General features: G+C 37.2%; 1 protein-coding gene across 1 annotated transcript in view; it reads left to right on the top strand.

Moving 5' to 3' along the window:
• LOC126094532 (protein SPT2 homolog) overlaps positions 1-15,429 on the top strand; it is a 591,136-nt gene extending 575,707 nt beyond the window's left edge. Inside the window, exons 7-9 of the mRNA XM_049908953.1 lie at positions 1,048-1,177; positions 2,346-2,431; positions 12,626-15,429. Of these exons, the coding sequence (XP_049764910.1) occupies positions 1,048-1,177; positions 2,346-2,431; positions 12,626-12,711 (302 nt within the window). The 3' untranslated portion in view covers positions 12,712-15,429. The remainder of the gene's footprint in view (positions 1-1,047; positions 1,178-2,345; positions 2,432-12,625) is intronic.
• Positions 15,430-21,017: the final 5,588 nt, after the last annotated feature.

The following is a 21,017-nucleotide window of genomic DNA, read 5'->3' as shown; positions in this document are numbered from 1 at the left end:
GGGAGGGGGGGGGGGAGTTTGAATCCCTGGGGTAGGATACGGTTCATCCTGGACTGGAACAACTGATAGCACATCCTCACCAGGGTTTCAATTATTTATCATACACTGCCTATCTGATTTAGCAAATATTGTAGCCCATCCTTATGCCGCACCTATTCCCAGCTCATTACTGTATGTGTCATACCCAGTTTAAGACCCCGTTGCAAGACCTGTCCACTACATCAACCCAGTGTATCCTACTGAAGTCCCACCACAAGATCACCTGTGAAAGCAGCCGTACCATATACCAGCTCTACTGAAATTTGTGCTAAGTATTGTGTGTTGCCATGGCCACCACCAAACTGTGCCTGAGAGCAGAGTTTTCCAGCCATTGGCAGAACATGCTGCGGAACACAATAAGCTTGATTTTAATGGCTGCATCACGACATGTGCTGTCTTTATGCTTTCTCTCAGTATTTCCCTCTGTTCTACCTACCCCTCCCAATCCATTCCTCCATGTCATCGTCTGATCATTATGACACACACTCCTCTGTCTGTGTCAGAACGAGCTAACGAGTGCCACATTCCTATTCTTTGTATGTGCTGCCACTCCCTCCTAGCTGTTAGCCATTCTTCCCGAACCCTCCCTCCCACACCATGCCTCTGTTTTTCCCCTTGCCTACTCCACACAACACAACCTCTCATTCCAGTCAAGTTTCGAAGTGTGTGCAATGTGTAATCTATACCTCTGATAAGGATTCATCCAAAAACTAGCAAAGTTTTTAGTCCAGTGTACTCGCCTTTCAGTGATACAGAACTACATTTGGTGAGCTGTCACCTTTCTCCTTAATTTTTTTACATTTCATCCGACTTCCCATTACCGTATTTATAATTTTTTCTACTTCTAAATGTTTTTGTCAACAGTACTGTGAATTTTGTCTGCTGAAGGGAAATATCTGCCAGCAATTCTTTCTACTCAAAACTTTAAATGTTTAAACTGCTTGCTATCTGTTTTGAAATCTAGTCACAAATTGTCTGTGTTACATTTCCTCATTAATGTGAATGCAGGGCGTATAGAAGATTCTGATGATGAAGATGAATACGATTCAGAGCTGGATGACTTCATAGATGATGGACCAGAGGATGGAGAGGATTACTCAAAACACATCAGAGAAATTTTTGGTTACGATAAATCGAGGTATGGTATAACATACTTTCTTAATTGTGGAATTTTAGCTTTTGATCAGTCAGTGTTGTATGCTTTGATATTTATTGACTATGGATTTTCCTACAGTTTCAAATATTTCATTCTAAATATGAGAAAAACAACCTGTGACATGTAGGGTTGTGAGGCCAGGTGTATAAATATAACATTCAGCTGTGCAAGTACGTGTAATTGGCCACTGTGGAGGTGTGCTTACACTACAGGCAATACTTGTGCAACAACCATGTAACTTGGCAGAAAAATCATTGACAGTGTTTTGATTGCGCTGTGACCAAAAGTTGTACAACTATCAAATGACAGACATTCGTATGTGGTCGTATATTGGCAGTCGATCTGCAGTTATACAGACATATTTTTAAGAACCACATCTGCTGTCACACTCTCTGTTTAATCTATTGAGATGTGGAAATTATCACCTACAACATGGAGTTGTTTTTTTGAAATTGTGGGGCAAAAGCCTGTGTGAGAATTTTAGTCCTTCACCAAAAAGCTGTACCTGATTTATTGTGCTTTATTAATTAATTAATAATGTTAATTAAAATTACTCCAAATATACTCCACTTACCTCAGCATGAAATCCAGGATGGAATAATGACATATTGCGTGTCTGTGACAACTCTTCCACTGTATGGGAAGTAACATGCCACTTGCCTCAGCTGAGCACCTAATCTTCTTTTAGGTGATAGAGCATTTCCATGGCATATGCATGGACCATTTAGTGCCAGTATTTAATTGCAAATCTACTCATTTGTGGTATAAAACTTCAAACACTTTTTTGGATATTTCTTCATGATTTAAATACAATATATGGAAATGCTATGTAATAACCTGTCACTGTTAATCTGTATGCACTACCACCTCATCTTCCTCTTTGTTTGTGATATTTATAAACCAAAACACAGGTGACAACTTTTACATTGTTCGTGGAACATACTGTAAGTATAAAGCACATACATTAATGCCTGTTATTAATACTACTATATAATATGTGGTAAACAATCCTAAACTTCTGATTCTTAGTTTTCTCATCCATTGTTTTCATTACATGTGTGTGCAACATTAACATAGTAGTACAGCATTATAACTCACACCTGGCTACACCCTTTAAAATCTTGCATATAATTCCTCCCCTTTTTTTTAGGTATCTTGATATAGATGACGACGACGAGTGTATGGAAGCAGATTTTGCCCAAGTATTAAAGGAGGAATTTGTCAGCACAAAAATAGGTATGTAACATTTTTTGGGTATTCTGTATCTAGTTAAGTAGTGTGTAGTAATCTTTTTTCTGGATAAGCACAAATTACTTAAATTAAAAAGTCAGTCTCTTAACCCTGTTTTAGAATGTATTTCTTACATTGTGTGGGAATCATTTTTTACCTCTTGACATATAACTCTGAATGATACCTGTTTCAGCTGAAACAGGTAATTTTCTGTCATTCCTCTCTGGACTTCACTGTGGACCTCCAGTTACGGCAACTGACTTTTCCAGGTCCCATTTTCATATACAGGTCTAAATTTCCTCCTCAATATACTTCTTTCATGTGATCTCAGTTTGCTTTCACCCTGCTTCGTAATTGTCCATGTTTCTGAGCCATAAGTAAGTACTGGGTGTATCAGCGTTTGTAAAGTCGGCACTTAGTCCCTCGTGATATAAGCTTGGATTTAAAATGTCACAACATTCCAAAGTAGCGTCGGTTAGAAGCACTTTTGCAAACCTTAATTTCAGTAAAGGTGGTGCCATTTGCTTATATCTTTTGAGTCCAGATAGGTGAAACATTCCACTCGCTCAAATGTCATTCCATCAACGGTTATTGTGGGCTGTAAGGGTTGGTTAGTGCCATTATACATATATTTCGTCTCTCCTTCATTAATTCTCAGACCCATCTTCTCTGCACTCAGTTTTAGAGCTGAAAATGCACTTTGTAGATATCTAAGTGTTCTGTTAATTAAATCCAAGTCATCTGCATATCACAGCAATTGTACAGACTTATACTAGATAGTTCTCTTGTCTGAATACCTGATTTGCACACCACTTTTTTCAAGTGCCAGGTTGAAAAGTAGGCCGGAAATCCGATCTCCATGCCTTAGTCCAGTTTGAGTGGGAAACTAAGGTGATAGCCTCGACTGCACCCGCACGGTACACTGGGGATACTTTAGGGTGATCTCTATTAAATGCACCAATTTCCTACATTGCCTCATAAGTTTGGTCTGGTTTATTGTGTCATATGCAGATTTTTAGTAAATGAAAAGATGGTGCACACCAACATTGAATTCATTGGTCTTTTCTACTATTCGTCAGAGAGTAAATACCTGGTTTACAGTTGACTTTCCTGGTTTGAACCCGCATTGATAGCTTCCAATAATATCTTCTGCTATAGGTGAAAGTCTACTAAACAGGATATTTGATAATACTTTATATGTAATATTTAAAAGTGTTATGCTTCTGCAGTTGCTGCATTCAAATAGATCCCCTTTCTTATTAACCAGACGCACTATCCGTACATTCCATTCTTCTGGTAGCTCTTACTTTTCCCAGATGAAGAACATAATGTTGTAGATCCTACGATTTAGCTCAACTCCTCCATCTTTCAATAGTTCAGATGTTACATTGTCAGTCCCTGGCGCTTTATTGTTCTTCAGTCGGGCAATTGCTTTGTTCACTTCTCCTTGGGAAGGGGGAGGTACTATGGCATCATCTTCTGGAGCTACTGGGATAGCTTCAATAGGGGAATCTGAAGCATCCAACAGTCACTGAAATACTGTACCCAACACTCCAGTACCTCTTGATCATCAGTTAGTAGTGTCCCATTTTTACTTTTACACAAGTTGATGCGCGGTTTAAATACTCTTCTTTCACTTAATTTACTGATAAAATTTTCTATCATCATTTGTTTTTACAATTGTCTTTCCAATTGTCTCCAGTTCTTCAATCTGCTTTCTTTCCCATTCCGTTTTCTTTCACCGATGCAGCTTCTTCTTTTCTTTTATCTAAATGATTTCTTACCGCTAAACGAGTGTATGATTTCTCAAGCATTTTCCTGTATGCCAGATTTTTCTCCTGACTTATTCTCTTACATTCTTCATCAGACCAGGAATTCCTCAGTTGTTTTCCTTCTTTCCCTAGCACTACTACTGCTGCTTTAATGACTGCATCCCTGCAAGTGTTCCATCCCTGAACCTGGTTATCACTTACACTAGGGGTGTTTATTGCAAGATTCTCAGCAACCTTCTTAGAGTATGTTTTAAAGATGTCTTCATTTTTTAACTTCGATACCACATACTTACTTTGAGGTGTTCCTTGACTTTTCTTGCATTGGATATTTGAGCTCGTAGTTTTGCTATGAATCTACATTAACTCCTCTGTAAGTTTGTACATCTAGTAAGTTTAAGGAATGCCTGCCATCAATAATTACATGATCAGTTTGGTTGAAGGTATGCTGATCAGGGCTACACCATGTTGCTTTATGAACCCTTTTGTGTGGGAACATAGTGCTACCTACAGCCATGTTATGTGACAGTGCAAACTGAATGACTCTGAGGCCATTGCAATTTGTGTATTCATGGAGGCTGTGCTTTCCTCTTGCTGGGAAGTAATGTTCTTCTTTACAAAACTGTGCAGTGAGGTCTCCAATAATTATTTTAGTGTCATACACAGGGCATCTGTCATACATTTTCTCGAGGTTCTCAAAGAAGGTGTCTTTATCCTGGTCATCTGATACTTCTGTGGGTGCATGTACATTGAACAATGAGTAGTTTGAGAATTGGGTCTTCAATCTCATACGTGAGATCCTAGAAGTTATTTCAGTGGATCCACTCACTAGGTGTTTAAATTTTTGTCTTACCCCTCCTGTACCAAACTCATGGTAGCTCTCTGAACCATGGTAGAAAATTATCCAGCTTCCCATATCAAGCACTCCATGTCTAGTCATCATATTTCCTGTAGGGCAATTATGCCTGCCTTGGTTTTATTGAGTTGATCTAGCAGTGACCTCACGGCCCCTGCCCTGTACAGCGATTGTACATTCCAGGTTCCAATAAACACATCATTTTTTCGTTTTTGTTTGCCTTTAACAGTGACATGTCATCGTCAATAAATCCATCCGGCTTCTTTACTCTGAGGTTTCTTAACAAGAATTTTTTTTACAGGAAGGGTTTGATAGCCACTTGCCTGACCCCCAACTTGAAGGACCAGGATTTGTACGAGGTTTACTCCTTTAGGGAAGCTGGCTTCACTGCACCTGTAGAGCCCTCCCTGCCCTATGTTGTGGGACACACTTTGCCTGGCTCCTTTGTCAAGATCACTCTGGCTTGGGTGACCCTGCCATTAGCTACACTACCGCCGACACAGCTCTTGACTTCATCAGAGCACGCAAACCCTCCCGCCTGGCACTGAAGGTATCTTCAGTAGGGCTGTGTCCCTTGGGAAGGATTTTTAATCATTTTACATGTACAAATTCTGGCACACTGTCGTGTTAACATGGTGACTTGCCTCCTACACAAGACCCAATCCTGAAGTATCTAAGTTTGAAAGGAAAAGGGAAAAATATCGATTTATCTTGAAGGTGTCTGAATCCATTTCACACTTACTGTTCATGAAGACAGAGGAAATAAAGTAATAACATTAAGCTGCACAAAGAAAACCAATCGAATAAATACCACAGTATTTATAGTGGTAAAGTCATGTTATTTTATCCCTAAAGTACACGTAAGAATGGATCAAATCTATGTGAATACGAGACAACTCTGGATATAAGACAAACTGCCTCCCCCCCTCCCCTTTTTTAAGTGTCTCCTGAGAAAATTCTGTTTTCAGCATATTCTGACTAATCAAAGTTACAGACTGTTTTATGAATACGAAGTCTTCTTCTTCATCTTCTTCTTCTTCTTCTTCTTCTTCTTATTCTTCTTCCACTCCAGGCTTAGATCTAGGGCCTTTTCTGGTCTCAAATCTCATCCTTGGGCTTCCCACACTTCTCCTGCCCCCATGGTTTACAATCCGTTGCTAGTTCAGGAAGTCTTTGTGGTGACAAGACATATGAAGTGCATGTTCTCCCCAGCTTTCTTTGTATTGGATTCCTAATTCTTCCCTTATTACTTCATTTATAATTTTGTCTTCGTTAGTGCAGCCTTTCACAGATCTTAGACATTTCATTTCTGATGCTTTTAGTTGCTGCAAATCTTCATTCCTTAGCGCCCAACTTTTTGCCCCATATAAAGTAGGAACTGGCGTGACTTCACAAAATATCAGTTATGTCCCTTTCCTTGTTTTACCCTTAAGTGTTTAGCGTATTGCTAGTTTACAATGTGTAATCAGCAGTCTAAGAACAGAAATCGACAGCCTGAAGTCCGAAAATATGAAACTGAAGTCGAAGCGAAACATGGATCCATTGCTTCAAGACAGACAGAAGGACAAAAACTTTCTCCAGAACACAGCTACATTGGCGCAAAATGACACTGATAAATCATCAGAATGGAAGGTAGTACACAACAAGTGTCAAACAATCGGCACTAAAACTTCGTCTACAGCAAATGTTTCAAGGTTCGAGAATGTAAACAATTTTGATGTACTTTGTTCTCACAGTATCACAGAAAGTGAAAACAATCGTAAGAGTGTACCAATAAACTATCGGAAAAAGGTTAGGTTTGATCTTCCAAAGCCACAACGTTCAGTTAACAGCAATGAAAGTGGCACTGGTGTGATCCAGTCTGCTGTGAGTGAAACATCAACAAATCGTCTTCACATTTTCACTGATTGTCATGGTAGACGCATGGCTGATATAGTGAAAAGCAAGTTTAATGCTGCCGATGTTTGTGGAATTGTGAAGCCAGGTGCTAAACTTCAAGAAGTTGTAGCGGGGTGTGATCCTGAAAAAGTAAAAAACTAGTGTATGATCTTAATAGGTGGCTCAAACAACGTTGCCTGCAACGAAGGGAATGATGTCATACAGTCGCCCAGGAAGAAAATATCGGCGCTTCATCAGTCTAAGGTATTTGTTGTGAACATCCCAAAGAGACATGACTAAATCCCACAGTCCTGTGTAAATGAGGCTATCTCACAAACGAACTCTAAGTTAGCAAAGTTGTGTAAGCATTTTAACAATACTTGTGTTGTAGATATAAGCAGTTTTGGACGAGAATTACTAACAAGACACGGTATGCACCTGAACAGATCAGGAAAAAAAGCATTAGGTACCCTCTTACAAACAAAAATATTGGAAGAAGTCCACAAATGTACCCAAAAGTTGGAACCAATCGCACTTAAATGGCTCCAGCCATCAAGTCAGACTCGGTTTCAAACTCAAATGTTTCAGGAAATAGTTAGTAATGAACGTACTGTGTCTGTAGCTACAGATAATTTTTTAGGCAAAAGTTTACATCTGTCTCTAATTCCAAAGAAATGATGATTTTTCACCAAAATGTGGGAGGACTTGGTAATAAAGTAAATGACATTACTGTTCTGTTAGAGGAACCACAAGGAATAAAAGATACTGATGTATTATGTTTTAGTAAACATCATGTGAAAGATATTGAAAGATTACAGCTAAGTGGTTACTGTCAGGCAGCGCATTACTCTAGAACCTTCATGGAAAAAGAAAAAACAACATATCTTACAATGCGTTAGATTTAAAGAGCCATTGTATAGAGCAACAAATTGAAGTATGTGGTGTTGAGATTACTGTAAATGACTTCACGGCTGTAGTGTTAGCACTGTATAGATCTCCCTCAGGGAATTTGAATGTATTTCTTAAGCACTTAGATTCTTTATTATCCATACTGTACTCAAAGTCCAAGAACTTGATAATTACTGGTGACTTTAATGTTGATTTCCTAAATGAGAGCAATAGTAAAGCTGATTTAGTACATTTAATGGAGTCTTATAATCTGATGGCAATAGTAGATTTCCCAACTAGGGTTACTGTTAACAGTAAAAGTCTGATAGATAATATATTTATAGATAAGTCTAAATGCAATGAGATCACTGTACATCCATTTCTTGGCCTTTCTGATCATGGTGGTCAATTGCTTAGGCTCAATTACATCAGTATGTGCAACAGTTCCGAGCATTCTTGGAATTCTTTTAGGATAATAAATGAACAGGGCCTTAAAAAATTCAATGACAGCCTAAAAGAGATAGATTGGAGCCCAATTTATAGGGAAACAGATGTAAACAGAAAGTACAATTCATTTTTAAATGAATTCATGTCTGTATTTGAGTCCATCTTTCCCAAAAAGTAGTTAGAAATAGTCATATAGGCAATGCCAAGAAGTCTTGGATCACTACAGGGATAATAACATCTTGTAGAACAAAGAGGATGTTATACAGTTCTCTCAGGACTTGTAATGCTCCAAAGAAACGACAACAATACAAACTTTACTGTAGCATTCTCAAGAAGGTTATAAATAAATCTAAAAGTATGTGCATAAAATCAGAAATTGGAAGCTCAGAAAATAAAATTAAAACTGTATGGAATGTAATAAAGAGGGAAACTGGCAGGACAACAGGGAACATGTCTCAGGTAGAGATTAAAACAGGGGACAGTATCATAAAGAAACCTGAGTTGGTTGCAGAAATATTTAATAACCACTTTTTGAGAGCAGCAGAGAAGACAGGCTGTAATGGTTCTATGGAAGAATCATTGTCCCTCCTACAGAAAGCTATTAGCAACAGAATCCCACAGTTATCCTTACATCCAGTTACTGTAAGCGAAGTCATAAGAGTAATTAGATCATTAAAAAATAAAAATTCTGCTGGTGTGGACAATATTTCTAGTAAAATACTGAAACACTGTTATAAATTTGTTAGTCCCATCTTATGCAACATATACAATGCATCCCTACAAGATGGGATTGTCCCTGACAGACTAAAGTTAGCTGTAGTGATTCGTCTCTTTAAAAAAGGTGATAAAAGCATTGTTACAAACTATCGCCCAATATCCCTATTAAGTACCTTCTCGAAAATTCTAGAAAAACTCATGCACAGGAGGATTGTAGACCATCTCAACTTCCACAGTATCTTAAGCAAAAATCAGGCAATATTCTCTTTCAGCAACCAAGTTTTGGAAGCAATTAACAAAAAATTGTCTCCAGTGGGTATTTTTTGTGATCTTTCGAAAGCCTTTGACTGTGTAAACCACCAAATTCTTTTGAAAAAGGCAGAATACTATGGTTTAGGTGGTACTGTTGGCTTGTGGCTGCAATCATATCTACAGGATCGGACGCAGACTGTAATGCTAAATGGCTCTTATGAAGAACCTGCCTCATCTGAATGGGGCACGATAATGTGTGGTGTGCCTCAAGGCTCCGTTTTGGGCCCACTGCTTTTCCTCATCTTTATTAATGACCTTCCTCTTTGTTCTGAGACAAACAGCAAATTTACCCTGTTTGCTGATGATACCACAATTCTAATTGACGATTTGATTGATCATGATCTTGAACAAACTACAAATGCTGTTTTTAATGACATCTTAAATTGGTTCTCCTCAAATGGTCTCTCGCTCAATGCAGATAAAACTCACTATATGAGGTTCCATACATCACAAAGTAATCCCGATGAAATTAACATAAAATGTAGAGATCAACCAATACAGAAAGTTGAAGATACAAAATTCCTGGGTGCTTACATAGACAGTAAATGTAATTGGTCAGTTCACATTCTTCATCTATGTAAGAAACTTAGCTTGGCAACATTTGCGTTACGGGTAATTTCTTCAGTGGCTGAAGTTGATACCATTAAGGTTGCCTACTTTGGCTACTTTCACTCATTGATGTCATATGCTGTCATATTCCGGGGGAACCAACCACTTGCAAAAAAAGTTTTCACCATCCAAAAAAAAGCAATCAGAATAATGTGTGTGGTCCATCAAAGACACTCTTGCAGGCACTTGTTTCGGAAGATAGGTATCCTAGCAACTGCCTCACAGTATATTTTTTCCTTGCTGACCTTTGTGTGCAAAAATTATTCTATCTATCAAGACAACAGTAAATTCCATGGTTATAACACCAGAAACAAAAACAATCTACATTTTGAAATGAAACGTCTCACCCTGGTACAAAAAGGAGTTTACTACTCCAGCATTAATCTGTTCAATACTCTATCACTACATATCAAATGTATTCATACAGAACTGCCAAAATTTAAACAAGTTCTCAAAGATTATCTGACAGAGAAATCTTATTATACTGTGGATGAATATCTGAAAGAAAATGTATACCATCACTAAACTTATTGTGTCTAGAAGTAGTTCAGTTGATTTTATTGTGCATTTGGGCATTAGCACACTTTTTGTAACAACAAATTGGCTGTACCTGTATTTACTCTTGTAGGCCTAATATCTGATTTAACGTTGTGCTCTTATCTTTAACCTTTATTTGAAACTCCTTTTTCTGTTAAATGGTTGTTATGTTATCTAGCTGACATTGTATCTGTTACTGTATTTATAGTATGTCTTACTTAAACTATGTACAATTTGGCATTGAATTGCCCTTGTATTTATTGTAAGTTTAAATTGAAACCTGTACAATTTGACACGTTCCATATCCTTGTGATTGACTCACTAACTGGATCTACAGAACAAGAAATAAATAAATGTTATTGTGCCACATATACGCTGGTAAGTAGTAGTTTTTATTCTGTATATCTGTATCGATCATACGATGTGTCACATCCTATGTACTTGAAATGGGGTACCTGTTCTATCAGTTTATTATTATTGAGGACTGTTTTTGTTTGGACTGTGTGAATACCTAAAAAGGCCATAGTTTTCATTTCATTTATAGATGTAATATGATTGTAGCTTTTACTTTAGTTTATGGATGTAAAGTGTCAGCCAAATAAAAGTTAATATTATACCTATTCTAAACTTAGAATAAAATAAACAAAACGAAATGGTTTACATTAATTTTTATCTTCCTTTCCTTTTTTGCTTACTTTGTAAGCATCTGTAGTATCACCATTTTTTATTATAAAAATGGGTCATGAAGACATGGCTGTTTCTTTCTTTCTCCTCCTCTCCCCCACCCCCACTCCCCTCAAGTACATTGCAGATTTTGCATCTGTATTGGAATGAGAGTGTAACAATTTTCCTTCGTCTCTTGCTTCCAAACATACCATCTCCTCATTGCTTTCTCATTTGCTGCATAGAACCAGCAGCTGACACACTCCATTTCATTCCCATCATACCTCGCAGTGAATTTTTGACAACATTGCGACACAAAACACTTAAGTACACTATTGGCCTCTATCTTGGTTTTTATCCTCTTCTGCAGAAATGTATACTGTTGTTCTCTAATTTTAATGGATTTGGGCAAACTGTAGTTTAAATGTGGTAGATGTTCACAAAAAGCCAAGGAATGTGGTATACATTCATGTGGTTGGTAGCATATCGAAATATGTTGCCCATTCACCACTCCTCTTCCCAAATTCATCATAGTTGTTAGCCAAGCTAGTGTCATTGCTCCCCCTCCAGTCCTTCAGAATTCTTCAAAATAAATCTGCACAAGACCTCAGTTGCCAAACCTTCATCTGTAAATGTAAGACTGCTTAACCAGCTACTCAACATAAAAGTGCTTCCTTAACAGCAATAGTTTCATCTGCAAATTTAAGATGACCCTGTATTTTTTTAAATGATGGTTTTGGGAAACAACCTCATTTTATAATCTGGTAAATATGGTATTTTATTTCCTCAGAGTTATATACTGTTGTTATTAGTCATACCTACACTAAATAGTAATCTGCTACTAACTGACTTGAAATATTTCATGGTTCTACAAATGGCGAATTGTGCCTGCTATATTTTGATTTTCAGTAGTGATATACCAAGAATTAAAACTACATTACACTGTATTTTCTTGATCATATATGAAGTATTCCCAGACCATGATATCAACAACATTGTCTTCAGTACTCACTGCACTGCATTCACTACAGCTCTTTCCTAAGCAACCTTGATGAATGCTACAGCTCAGAGGGAATGAACAAATTTTCCTCTGTGTGTTGTTTGCCATTGCAGACCTAACAGATTAGTATGCTATTTGCTGTGAATAGCAGCCCACACACTTCCATTTATCACTCAGTCTATTGACCCATTTCTAAAGTTGTCCAATCCTGTTGGTGTCCTAAGACTCTGAGTGCTGCAGGATTGTAATGTCAGAAGTTTGTTGACATTTTTGAGAGTCTCATAAAGCATACCTTACAAGAAATGCTGTGTAAAAGAATGTTTGATTTTCTGAATAGTGGTGCCTTAAAACAGATCTTTTGCATGATCTAGTCTCAGTAAAAAATGTATTGTTTTGTGAGTCACTTGGTTATGTAAAATTTCAGTTGTGAAGTTTATTTGTATTTTATGCTTTGTGGATTATTTATTTGTGTAACAAATGACTGTTTTAGTTGTAATCCAACTTAATTGCTATTTCATTAACAGGTATACTGGAAGATCTGGAGGACATAAAGAAGGAACAAGAAGAAAAAAGAAGGAAAGCCCTGTTAAAGAAGAGAAAAATGAGATAGTTCTGTGGGTTTCCACACCGTCTTACCCCAGTGTAAAATAAGGGAGCAGTGTGATAGAGAAATCTAAGTATAGATTTTATATGAAATTGTAACTGGGGACCTTTGCATGTACAAAAGTTTGCTTTGTAATATTTTTGAATCCTTCTGGATCATAATCAGTATGTATCATATGTTTGCCAAGTCACACAAATTTCCTTCTTGTATTAATTTAGTTGCATTTTTGTTAATAGTGGTCAACAAATGTGTCCCAAGTGTATAAAACAAGCAGCTAAGAACTCTGGAAGACACTGCCAGAATGTGTGTGTGTGTGTGTGTGTGTGTGTGTGTGTGTGTGTGTGTGTGTGTGAGAGAGAGAGAGAGAGAGAGAGAGAGAGAGAGAGAGTACATAAATTGGTTTGTAATATACTTCCATTATAACAGCATTTGATTCTAAATAAAATTACGATAGTTGCCTGTAAATTACATTTGATAATTATATAAAAGGTATCTGTAAATATTAAAAGCGAGTATTAATATAGAAGCCATATGGTTTCCAAATTTCTTTTAAATAATTTGATTTGAGGAGTGGCAAAAAAAATTATCATCTGAAGTATGTATTTATGAATTTAATCTCGAAAAGGAATGTGCCACTACTTCAAAGTCTTCACTGCAATTGCACCAAAATTTGTATTATGACAGTTGACAGAAAGATTTTTATTCATTAGTGTTGGTATCCCATTTCTGCTGTGAGGAATTTGTGACCTGTCAGTATATGGATGCTGTTTCACATCAAGCAATGAAACTGGGTGTCATTGCAGGGAAGGATCGTGGTGGCGGATGTTCCTCAGATATGTACGTTGATTGGTGCTGACAATTTCACTTTTGCCTTCTAATAAAAAGTGTATATTTTGTGACATAAATCTATAGTACTACAGCTTTACATCAGTTCAAGATAAATACCTCAGATATTATGAGTACTGGTTTTCAGAATAAATAACTTGTGATTTAATACAGTCATAAATGATAGGAGATGTTATGAATAATTTGAGTTACATAATTTTTTAAAGAAGTCAATGACTACTACTCTTTTATGGCAAATGTTATTGAAAGTTAATCGCATATTGAATCAAAAGAAGAAAAATCAACACACTCACACACACAGGGACAATTTGTGTTAAGTTCTTGACTGTCACCACAATTAAACCAAATAAAACTATTAAGGTCAGAGTAAGTATTGTTGATAGATGTACACTCAACAGACGAATAAGACTGAAAAATAGTATGGCATTTCAACTAAGCTTGTGAGAGGGAACCAAGTCCAAACTTGTTCTTGCAGTGTAGTGTAGAAAGCATTGTTACTGAGTAAATGAACACCCCCCAGCCCTCCTTACCCAACCATATATTTTTTCTTCAGAATTTATTTTATTAGTTGTTATGTAGGTTTGCTAGAGTGTTTTGAAAGGCAACAATATCCTTGCTGTCTATTTAGGTCTTGTAAATATGTCAGAAGTGGTAATGGAATGCTTGTGAAAGTGAGTTTTTTGGTCATAATGATAATTACTTTGTTTTCAATGTGTAAGTAATTACTGCCAAAATATCTTTTATTGAAGAAAGTGTAAAGTGTGAATTTAATCTACGAATCTCGTAGCTTTTGATGCTTTGGCTTATGCGTGCTTCATATGCCAATAATTTGCATTTTAGAATATATATGTTTAATCGTGAAAGTTGTTAAAGCCATTAAATATGTGATGCTGTTCTGTTGTTATCGCAGTTTATTTAATAATAGTGATATTTATTGTTTTTCTCCTTTTGGTTATCAGATCTCATTATACTTTTAAAATCTGTGCATAACAGTAAATGTTATTCATAGTTTGTTGTAAGCTGTAAATAGTTCTTATATTTCTCAGCAGAAAGACAATATGTTATTGCAAAGAACAAAACAAAGTAAATATTAAGAATGATAAAAGGGGACTTAAAAGCAGACACCTATTACTCCATTTGTAAGTGATCGCACAGCTGTAGTCTCTTTTTTTGTTGTTAAGTATTCAGGATGTGTGTGCATTTTTCCATAAAAACATAAACTGAAATGTATGTTTGTTTAATTATATTCAATACGTTTTGTTACTTTTCTGATCGATATTTAATACTTCTCTACCTTTTAGAATCATGTCCTCTGGAAGTAATGATGATTTATCAGTGTGAAAGCACAAATGTTAGTTTTCATCCATTTTAAAGAAAAGCATACGCAATATGAATCATCAGATAATCTTGACAGATTACTAATTTTTTATTTTAGTTAGAAAGATTCTAAAGACACTCGACATTCCCCATTACCAAGGCATCATTTTCGTACATACCTTGTGCACATTATGGTCACAAATTTGTATAATGCTTATTGTTGCTGATTGTATGTGTAAAATGTCATCTGTCTAAGAGCTGTTTTATAATTTGTGAGTGGTTTTTCCTTACTTCTTGTCTCGGTTGGTGTATTTATTTTCATGTACAGTTTATAGTGGTGTTAGCATTTTGTGAGTTTTATTTTCCCCAAGCAGGCGTACACAGCATGAAGAAACTATAGCACAGCATTTAAATAAGAGTAACAAGAAAGTGTATGAAACGGCTGCTTGCTGTCTATAATATCATTTATATTTTTCTGTGATATTTACAGTCAAGTGTTATTGTTACGTTAACAAAATTACTACTCATGTTTGAATATACTCATTTTTAAAAAAGCAGAAATATGTGCTTTATTTGTTGATGTCATTTAAGTTGACAGAATTTTCCAGTGTATATTGCTTGTCGAAAGGGGAGAGATCCCCATTAGTTTTTGTGTCATTAATTTGTTCTGGAGCAGCACTGCATCTTTTCAAGACATTGATTACTTTCCCAGTGGAATTTAACACACAGTGAACATTACTCTTTTGTTCTTTTTCTCAAAATCTGACAGATTATGTGCATTTATAAAAACTATGCCACAGACCTTTAAAAGAAGAAAAGAAGAAAAAAAATACCTTGATCTTGCAAGTAGTTTGTTTATCGAATGTTTCTTTGCACTCAGTTCATATTATTTGAGATGTATAGTGGCATAAAGAAATAGCTGGAAGAGCAGTGTAGTTCTTGCCTTAATAGTTATAGTGACAGTATTTTGATATTGTATGTTTACAGCTGTAGTCACCCACATTTTGTATCAGAATCTGTGTGTGTGTGTGTGTGTGTGTGTGTGTGTGTGTGTGTGTGTGTGTGTGTGTGTGCGCGTGTGCGCGTGTGTGCGCGCGCGCGTGTGTGAGTGAGTGAGTGGTGGTGGGGGGGGGGTCAGATTTTCATTTCACGAAGAAAACATCGTGCATTTATAAAGGAAAGTGCTAATTTTAACTATATTGGAATTCACATACCACTTGTTTTACATTTAAACTTGGACAACATTTTGTCATTGGTGTGTGTATGTGTTAGCAAATATTAATGATCTTTATAATGTCTTTCTGAGTTTGTAAAATCTTTAAAATTATGATGCATTTATACAGATGCAAGGTAGCAGTTGTCTTACTCCATCTGTTAAGCTTAATAACTTCCAACACACTTAACAACCCTGTTTACATGAGGCATTTTGAGGGTCCTGTGAGCAGGCTATCCAGTGTTGAAATCATATCTACACACCTTAAAAACACACATAACTGTCAGCATAATATAACAAAAATAATCAGTTTTTGACAATATATTGTAATTGTATAGATAAAAAATCTACTCACCAAGAGGCAGCAGGAGAACATGTGTAAGCTTTCTGAGCCAGTGGCTCCTTCTTCTGGCAGAAAGGGGGGATGAAGGGAAAGAAACTGGTGAAAGTCCCCTGCAACCAGTCTTTCCTTCTCATTCTGTCAGTAAGTCTCCCCTGACTTATGGTTTCGGGTGACTTTTCTGAACTCTTATCACTTCTCCTAAGCCTCTCCAGTTCCTTTGCCTTCACTCCTCTTCCTTCCCCTTCAACCCTTCTGCCAAAAGAAGGAACCACTGGCTCCAGAAGCTTGTGTAAGTGAAACTTTTCCGTGTGTGTGTTCTCCTGCTGTCGATTGATAAGTAGAACTTTTATCTGTCCTATTATGCTGTAATATAAACTGTTAACCAAGGTGTCCTCCTTGTTCTATATAATTACCCAGATCTTTCCCCTTTGCCAGTCAATCACCAGTTTGCTTTTCTTTTAGTTGTTGACCTACAGATATAAATTAGGCAGCAGAAAGTGGAGTGCAATGTAAATAATTTAAGGGATATGTACTGTAGGTAACAACTCAGTAGACAGAAAAGATGCTGAGTCTTTGAACATAAACAAGACAGAACTTCGTTGGTCTTTAGACAAATTCTTTTTCAGAGTTATAGAGTGTAGTGTGTTACCGTGTGCCTCCCCCCCCCCCCCCCCCCCACACACACACACACGCACACACACAACCTGTACAGCCAAATTGTCCCTGATAAGTACATTATGCTGACTGCAGCTCAAATGCAGTGAAGGTTATGGGGAGAGGAGGAGGAGGTGGGAAGTGAGAGGGAGAAAGGTGCAAATTGTACAAATGAGACCCTGATTAGCTCACTCTGGTGCAGGCAGGGGAATTGATGATGGGGAGTAGTGGATGCAGGTGGAGAGGTTGGTATTAGAACAGAGGGAGTGGAGACTATGGGAAAGAGGTTGCTAGTGGAGAGTGGTTAAAGTTAGTGCCCAGGGGCAGGGGCTAGTGGAGATTGAAGCCAGGAGGATTATGGGATTGGAGGATGTGTTGCGAGGACAATTCCCAACTATGTAACTCAGAGGATCTGGTATTTTGTGCCTTTAAACCTCACATTGTGTGTGGCTGCAACATGTGGATGTTACTGTTAAATTTGCTGTCATTTCATAATGAAGTATATGTGTCTTTCCAGTTCATATTAGTGTCCTATCCCCCTTCCTCACCTATGTCCCCCTCTCCCGAACATCTAATTGACTTAAGCTGTGGAATTCTTTACGTATGTAGCAGATAACATACTGCTCTGTGTGTTGGATTCCACATAAACTGTGAACTTGTAGATTCTATAATAATTGGAGGAGTCAATCAGTACAGAGGCTAGAGCATCAGCCGTAATACAATGGTTACCCTAAAAGTAACCCCCTTATATTATAAAGAAAATACTGGAATACTAAAGCAAATTTATGATATAAATCTTAAAACAGCACCGTTTATTACTTCTCTTAATAATTGCCAAACAGGTTTAAGCAGATTTGCGATATATCTTAATTTGATCTGCATAAAATTCTGCTGCCTGACATTATAAGAAGTCCTTGATAGCGTTTTGAAGTTCTTCATTGTAATCAAAGCACTGGGAACCAAGCCACTTCTTCATGAGCACAAAATCAAAATCACTTGGAGCCAAACCAGGACTGTGAGGCAGATGTTAAAAAAATGCCACATTTGAACTGGCACAATAATTCTTGTGTTGACTGGGCAGTGTGTGGCCAAGGATTCTCACAAATGTGACACATGCAGTAAGAGACCACATTACTTGCTTTGAATGACTTCTTCTTTTCGCCCCCTCTCACTAGGCTTCAGAATTGATTGTTCTTCCCCATACCATAATAGACCCAAGCAAGTTTAATTTAGTACCTCAAAAAGAGGTAGCCATAACAAGAGTGATGGGGTTAGGCAAACATTTTTTTCAGTTTGTTGGGCAAAAATGGTCTGAACCCATGCCATTAGTCTCCTTGTTATCATATGAAACCCATCTCTCTTAGCTGCTCCTATTCTGATCAGTAGGTCCTCTGCAGCATTATGAAAAAAGGACATTCAGAGACGCTGCTATCTTGTAGAGCTTTCTGTTTCTCGGGCCATTTTGTAATCTGATGAGAACAGAACTTGTGGTACCCTAATTGTTTGGGGACAGTCTCACACAAAACTCTCAGGAAAATCTATGGGACATTGTTCGACAGACAAGATGCCAAGGAAATGCCAGTTTTTTATTATACCCCCCCTCCCCCCCCCCCCCCCTCGTGCAGTTTTCTGTACCATTTTGTTGCTGATCACATGGATGGCCACTTCTATCGTTTTCATGAATATTAGTCATGAAACCACTAATGTACAACACATTCGCTCATCATATTGTTTGTGTACATAACAAATTTTGGATTGATTGACAACATATGTTAGGATTTTTGCCAATAAAATCCGTATTATGGAACAAATTTCACAATTCGTACGATTTTCAGTTGCAACACTCTTGCTGAACGGCTATGGCAAAGAAACATTGTGGCTTCCTTGCTATCATACCACTAAGTGCCCCAAGCTACTGTGTAAGCCAGAGTAATGGCTGTTGCATTCCCTTCACTACTGTCCATACTACAAGAAACAGAGGTTACTTTTGGATAGTGCTCACATATTGCTATTGTGTTGAAATGATGATAAGTGATCAGAAACAAAATCTTAATAATAGATTGAAATTTGATAGTAGCCATTCTTCTCAAGTGAAATGCTCCCTTACCTAGACCCACAGATTTCATGCCAATTTAAGCTATTTACACACCCAATCTTGCTGTTGCTTTTACTCTCCTCCCTTAACCCCCTTAAAAAAAACTCTTGTACTTGGTCTACAACTTTGCTTCCGCCATTTTTTCTCAAAGTTCGGAACTTTATTTTGAAAAACTTACCAAAAAATTATGATTCATAGTACTGCCCATCGCTGGCCACTACATTCTCCCATCTTTCAGATAGCATACAAATCCCATAGCAGAACAACTGGGCGTCTGGATCCATGAATCAATTCAATTTTGCACTGTTCATATGATCGGAAGTGCTGGTCAGCCAGACTGTATGCCACTGATCGAAAAAGATCGTAGTCAGAGAGAGAAATGCATGGAGAATACAGCGGTAGGGATAAGACTTCTCATTTCAACGTTTCCGTGAATATTTTGAGGGTTTTGCGACATGGGTTCAAGCACTGACCTGATGCAAAATTACCTTTACGTGTCTGTCGCTGTATTGTGGCTATTTGTGTTTCAGTGCAGGGCCCAAATGCATCAATTGCTTTCAATAATGATGTCCTGTGACTGTCTTCGTCCGTTTCAGTAGCTTTGAAAACGTTCTGTCTTCCATCGCCACGCCAGTCTTAGACATCAAAATCATCGTTCTTAAGACATTGAAAACATTCTCTGCACATTCTTCCACTAATAGTTCCCTCACCATTGGTCTTAGCCAGCATTTTAACGGGGATAGGACGTCAAACAGGCCGACTTGGAGCAGGAGAGGCACCACAGGACATTTTAATTTCCACTGTCTATACTTTTACAAATAAATTCATAAAACTTTGTCAGCATGACCAGGAAGGATTCAGAATTCACACTCATAGCAGTGGAAGTTCGAAAACATAACGAAGTAATTTATTTTACATGTGAAATTTCATCATTTTTTTCACTTACTAATGGCAGCATTTGTTGCTATAGGTACACTTTTCTTCATAAGTAAGAGAGATGGTTCGATGAATTTTGCACAGGATACAAACCATACTTAAATGTGTATGAAACTCTAGAATTTTCCAAATCTATTAAAAACTGTGGTAAAAATTGAGGTAATTAACTACAAAATTTGTGTTTTTTCTAAACATGAAGTTTAAAATACAACAGATCATTCGTTTTCTCATAAATTAAATATGTTCTAGAGTTTATTACACCTGTAAGTATGGTATGTATGCTGTGCAAAATTCATCAAAGAATCTCTCTAACTTATGAAGAAAAGTGTACCTATAGCAACAAATGCAGCCATTAGTAAGTGAAAAAATGATGAAATTTCACAAGTGTTTTCGAACTTCCACTGCAATGAGTGTGAATCCTGAATCCTTCCTGGTGATGCAGACAAAGTTTTATGAATTTATTTGTGAAAGTATAGACACTGGAAATTAAAATGTCCTGTGATGCCTCTATTGCTCCAATTCGGCCCATTTGACGTCCTCCCCCCTTAAGAGCCACAGCCACAGATTTCTTTGTGTTAAAGCAGAAAATTAAAACTTCCCGCAAATGGCAAGAAATGGGTATGTAAGTTGACATACTTATTCGAGAATGACGTTATGATGCAATCACAAATTGACTAATATTTTTATGGTATTATGTTTACAGATGCCTAAGCTTATTGTATCACACCTATGACCAATTCTCTAAACCCCACTTGCCGCTACTGCCGTCTATTGCAAAACAGCGCAAGCAAAGTTTTAGACCTAATAAATAAAAATGTATCTCATTCTGAAGGGCTGGAGCTACAGTTTCCTGATGTTATGCTTCAGTCATCATCCTTCTGAAAATAGTGCTTAGTAGTATGTTGTTA

Source organism: Schistocerca cancellata, chromosome 8, assembly GCF_023864275.1.
Source record: "Schistocerca cancellata isolate TAMUIC-IGC-003103 chromosome 8, iqSchCanc2.1, whole genome shotgun sequence".
In the NCBI taxonomy this organism is placed as follows: domain Eukaryota; kingdom Metazoa; phylum Arthropoda; class Insecta; order Orthoptera; family Acrididae; genus Schistocerca; species Schistocerca cancellata.
Note: the sequence above shows the minus strand (reverse complement) of the source record. Positions and strands in the feature narration are given on the sequence as shown.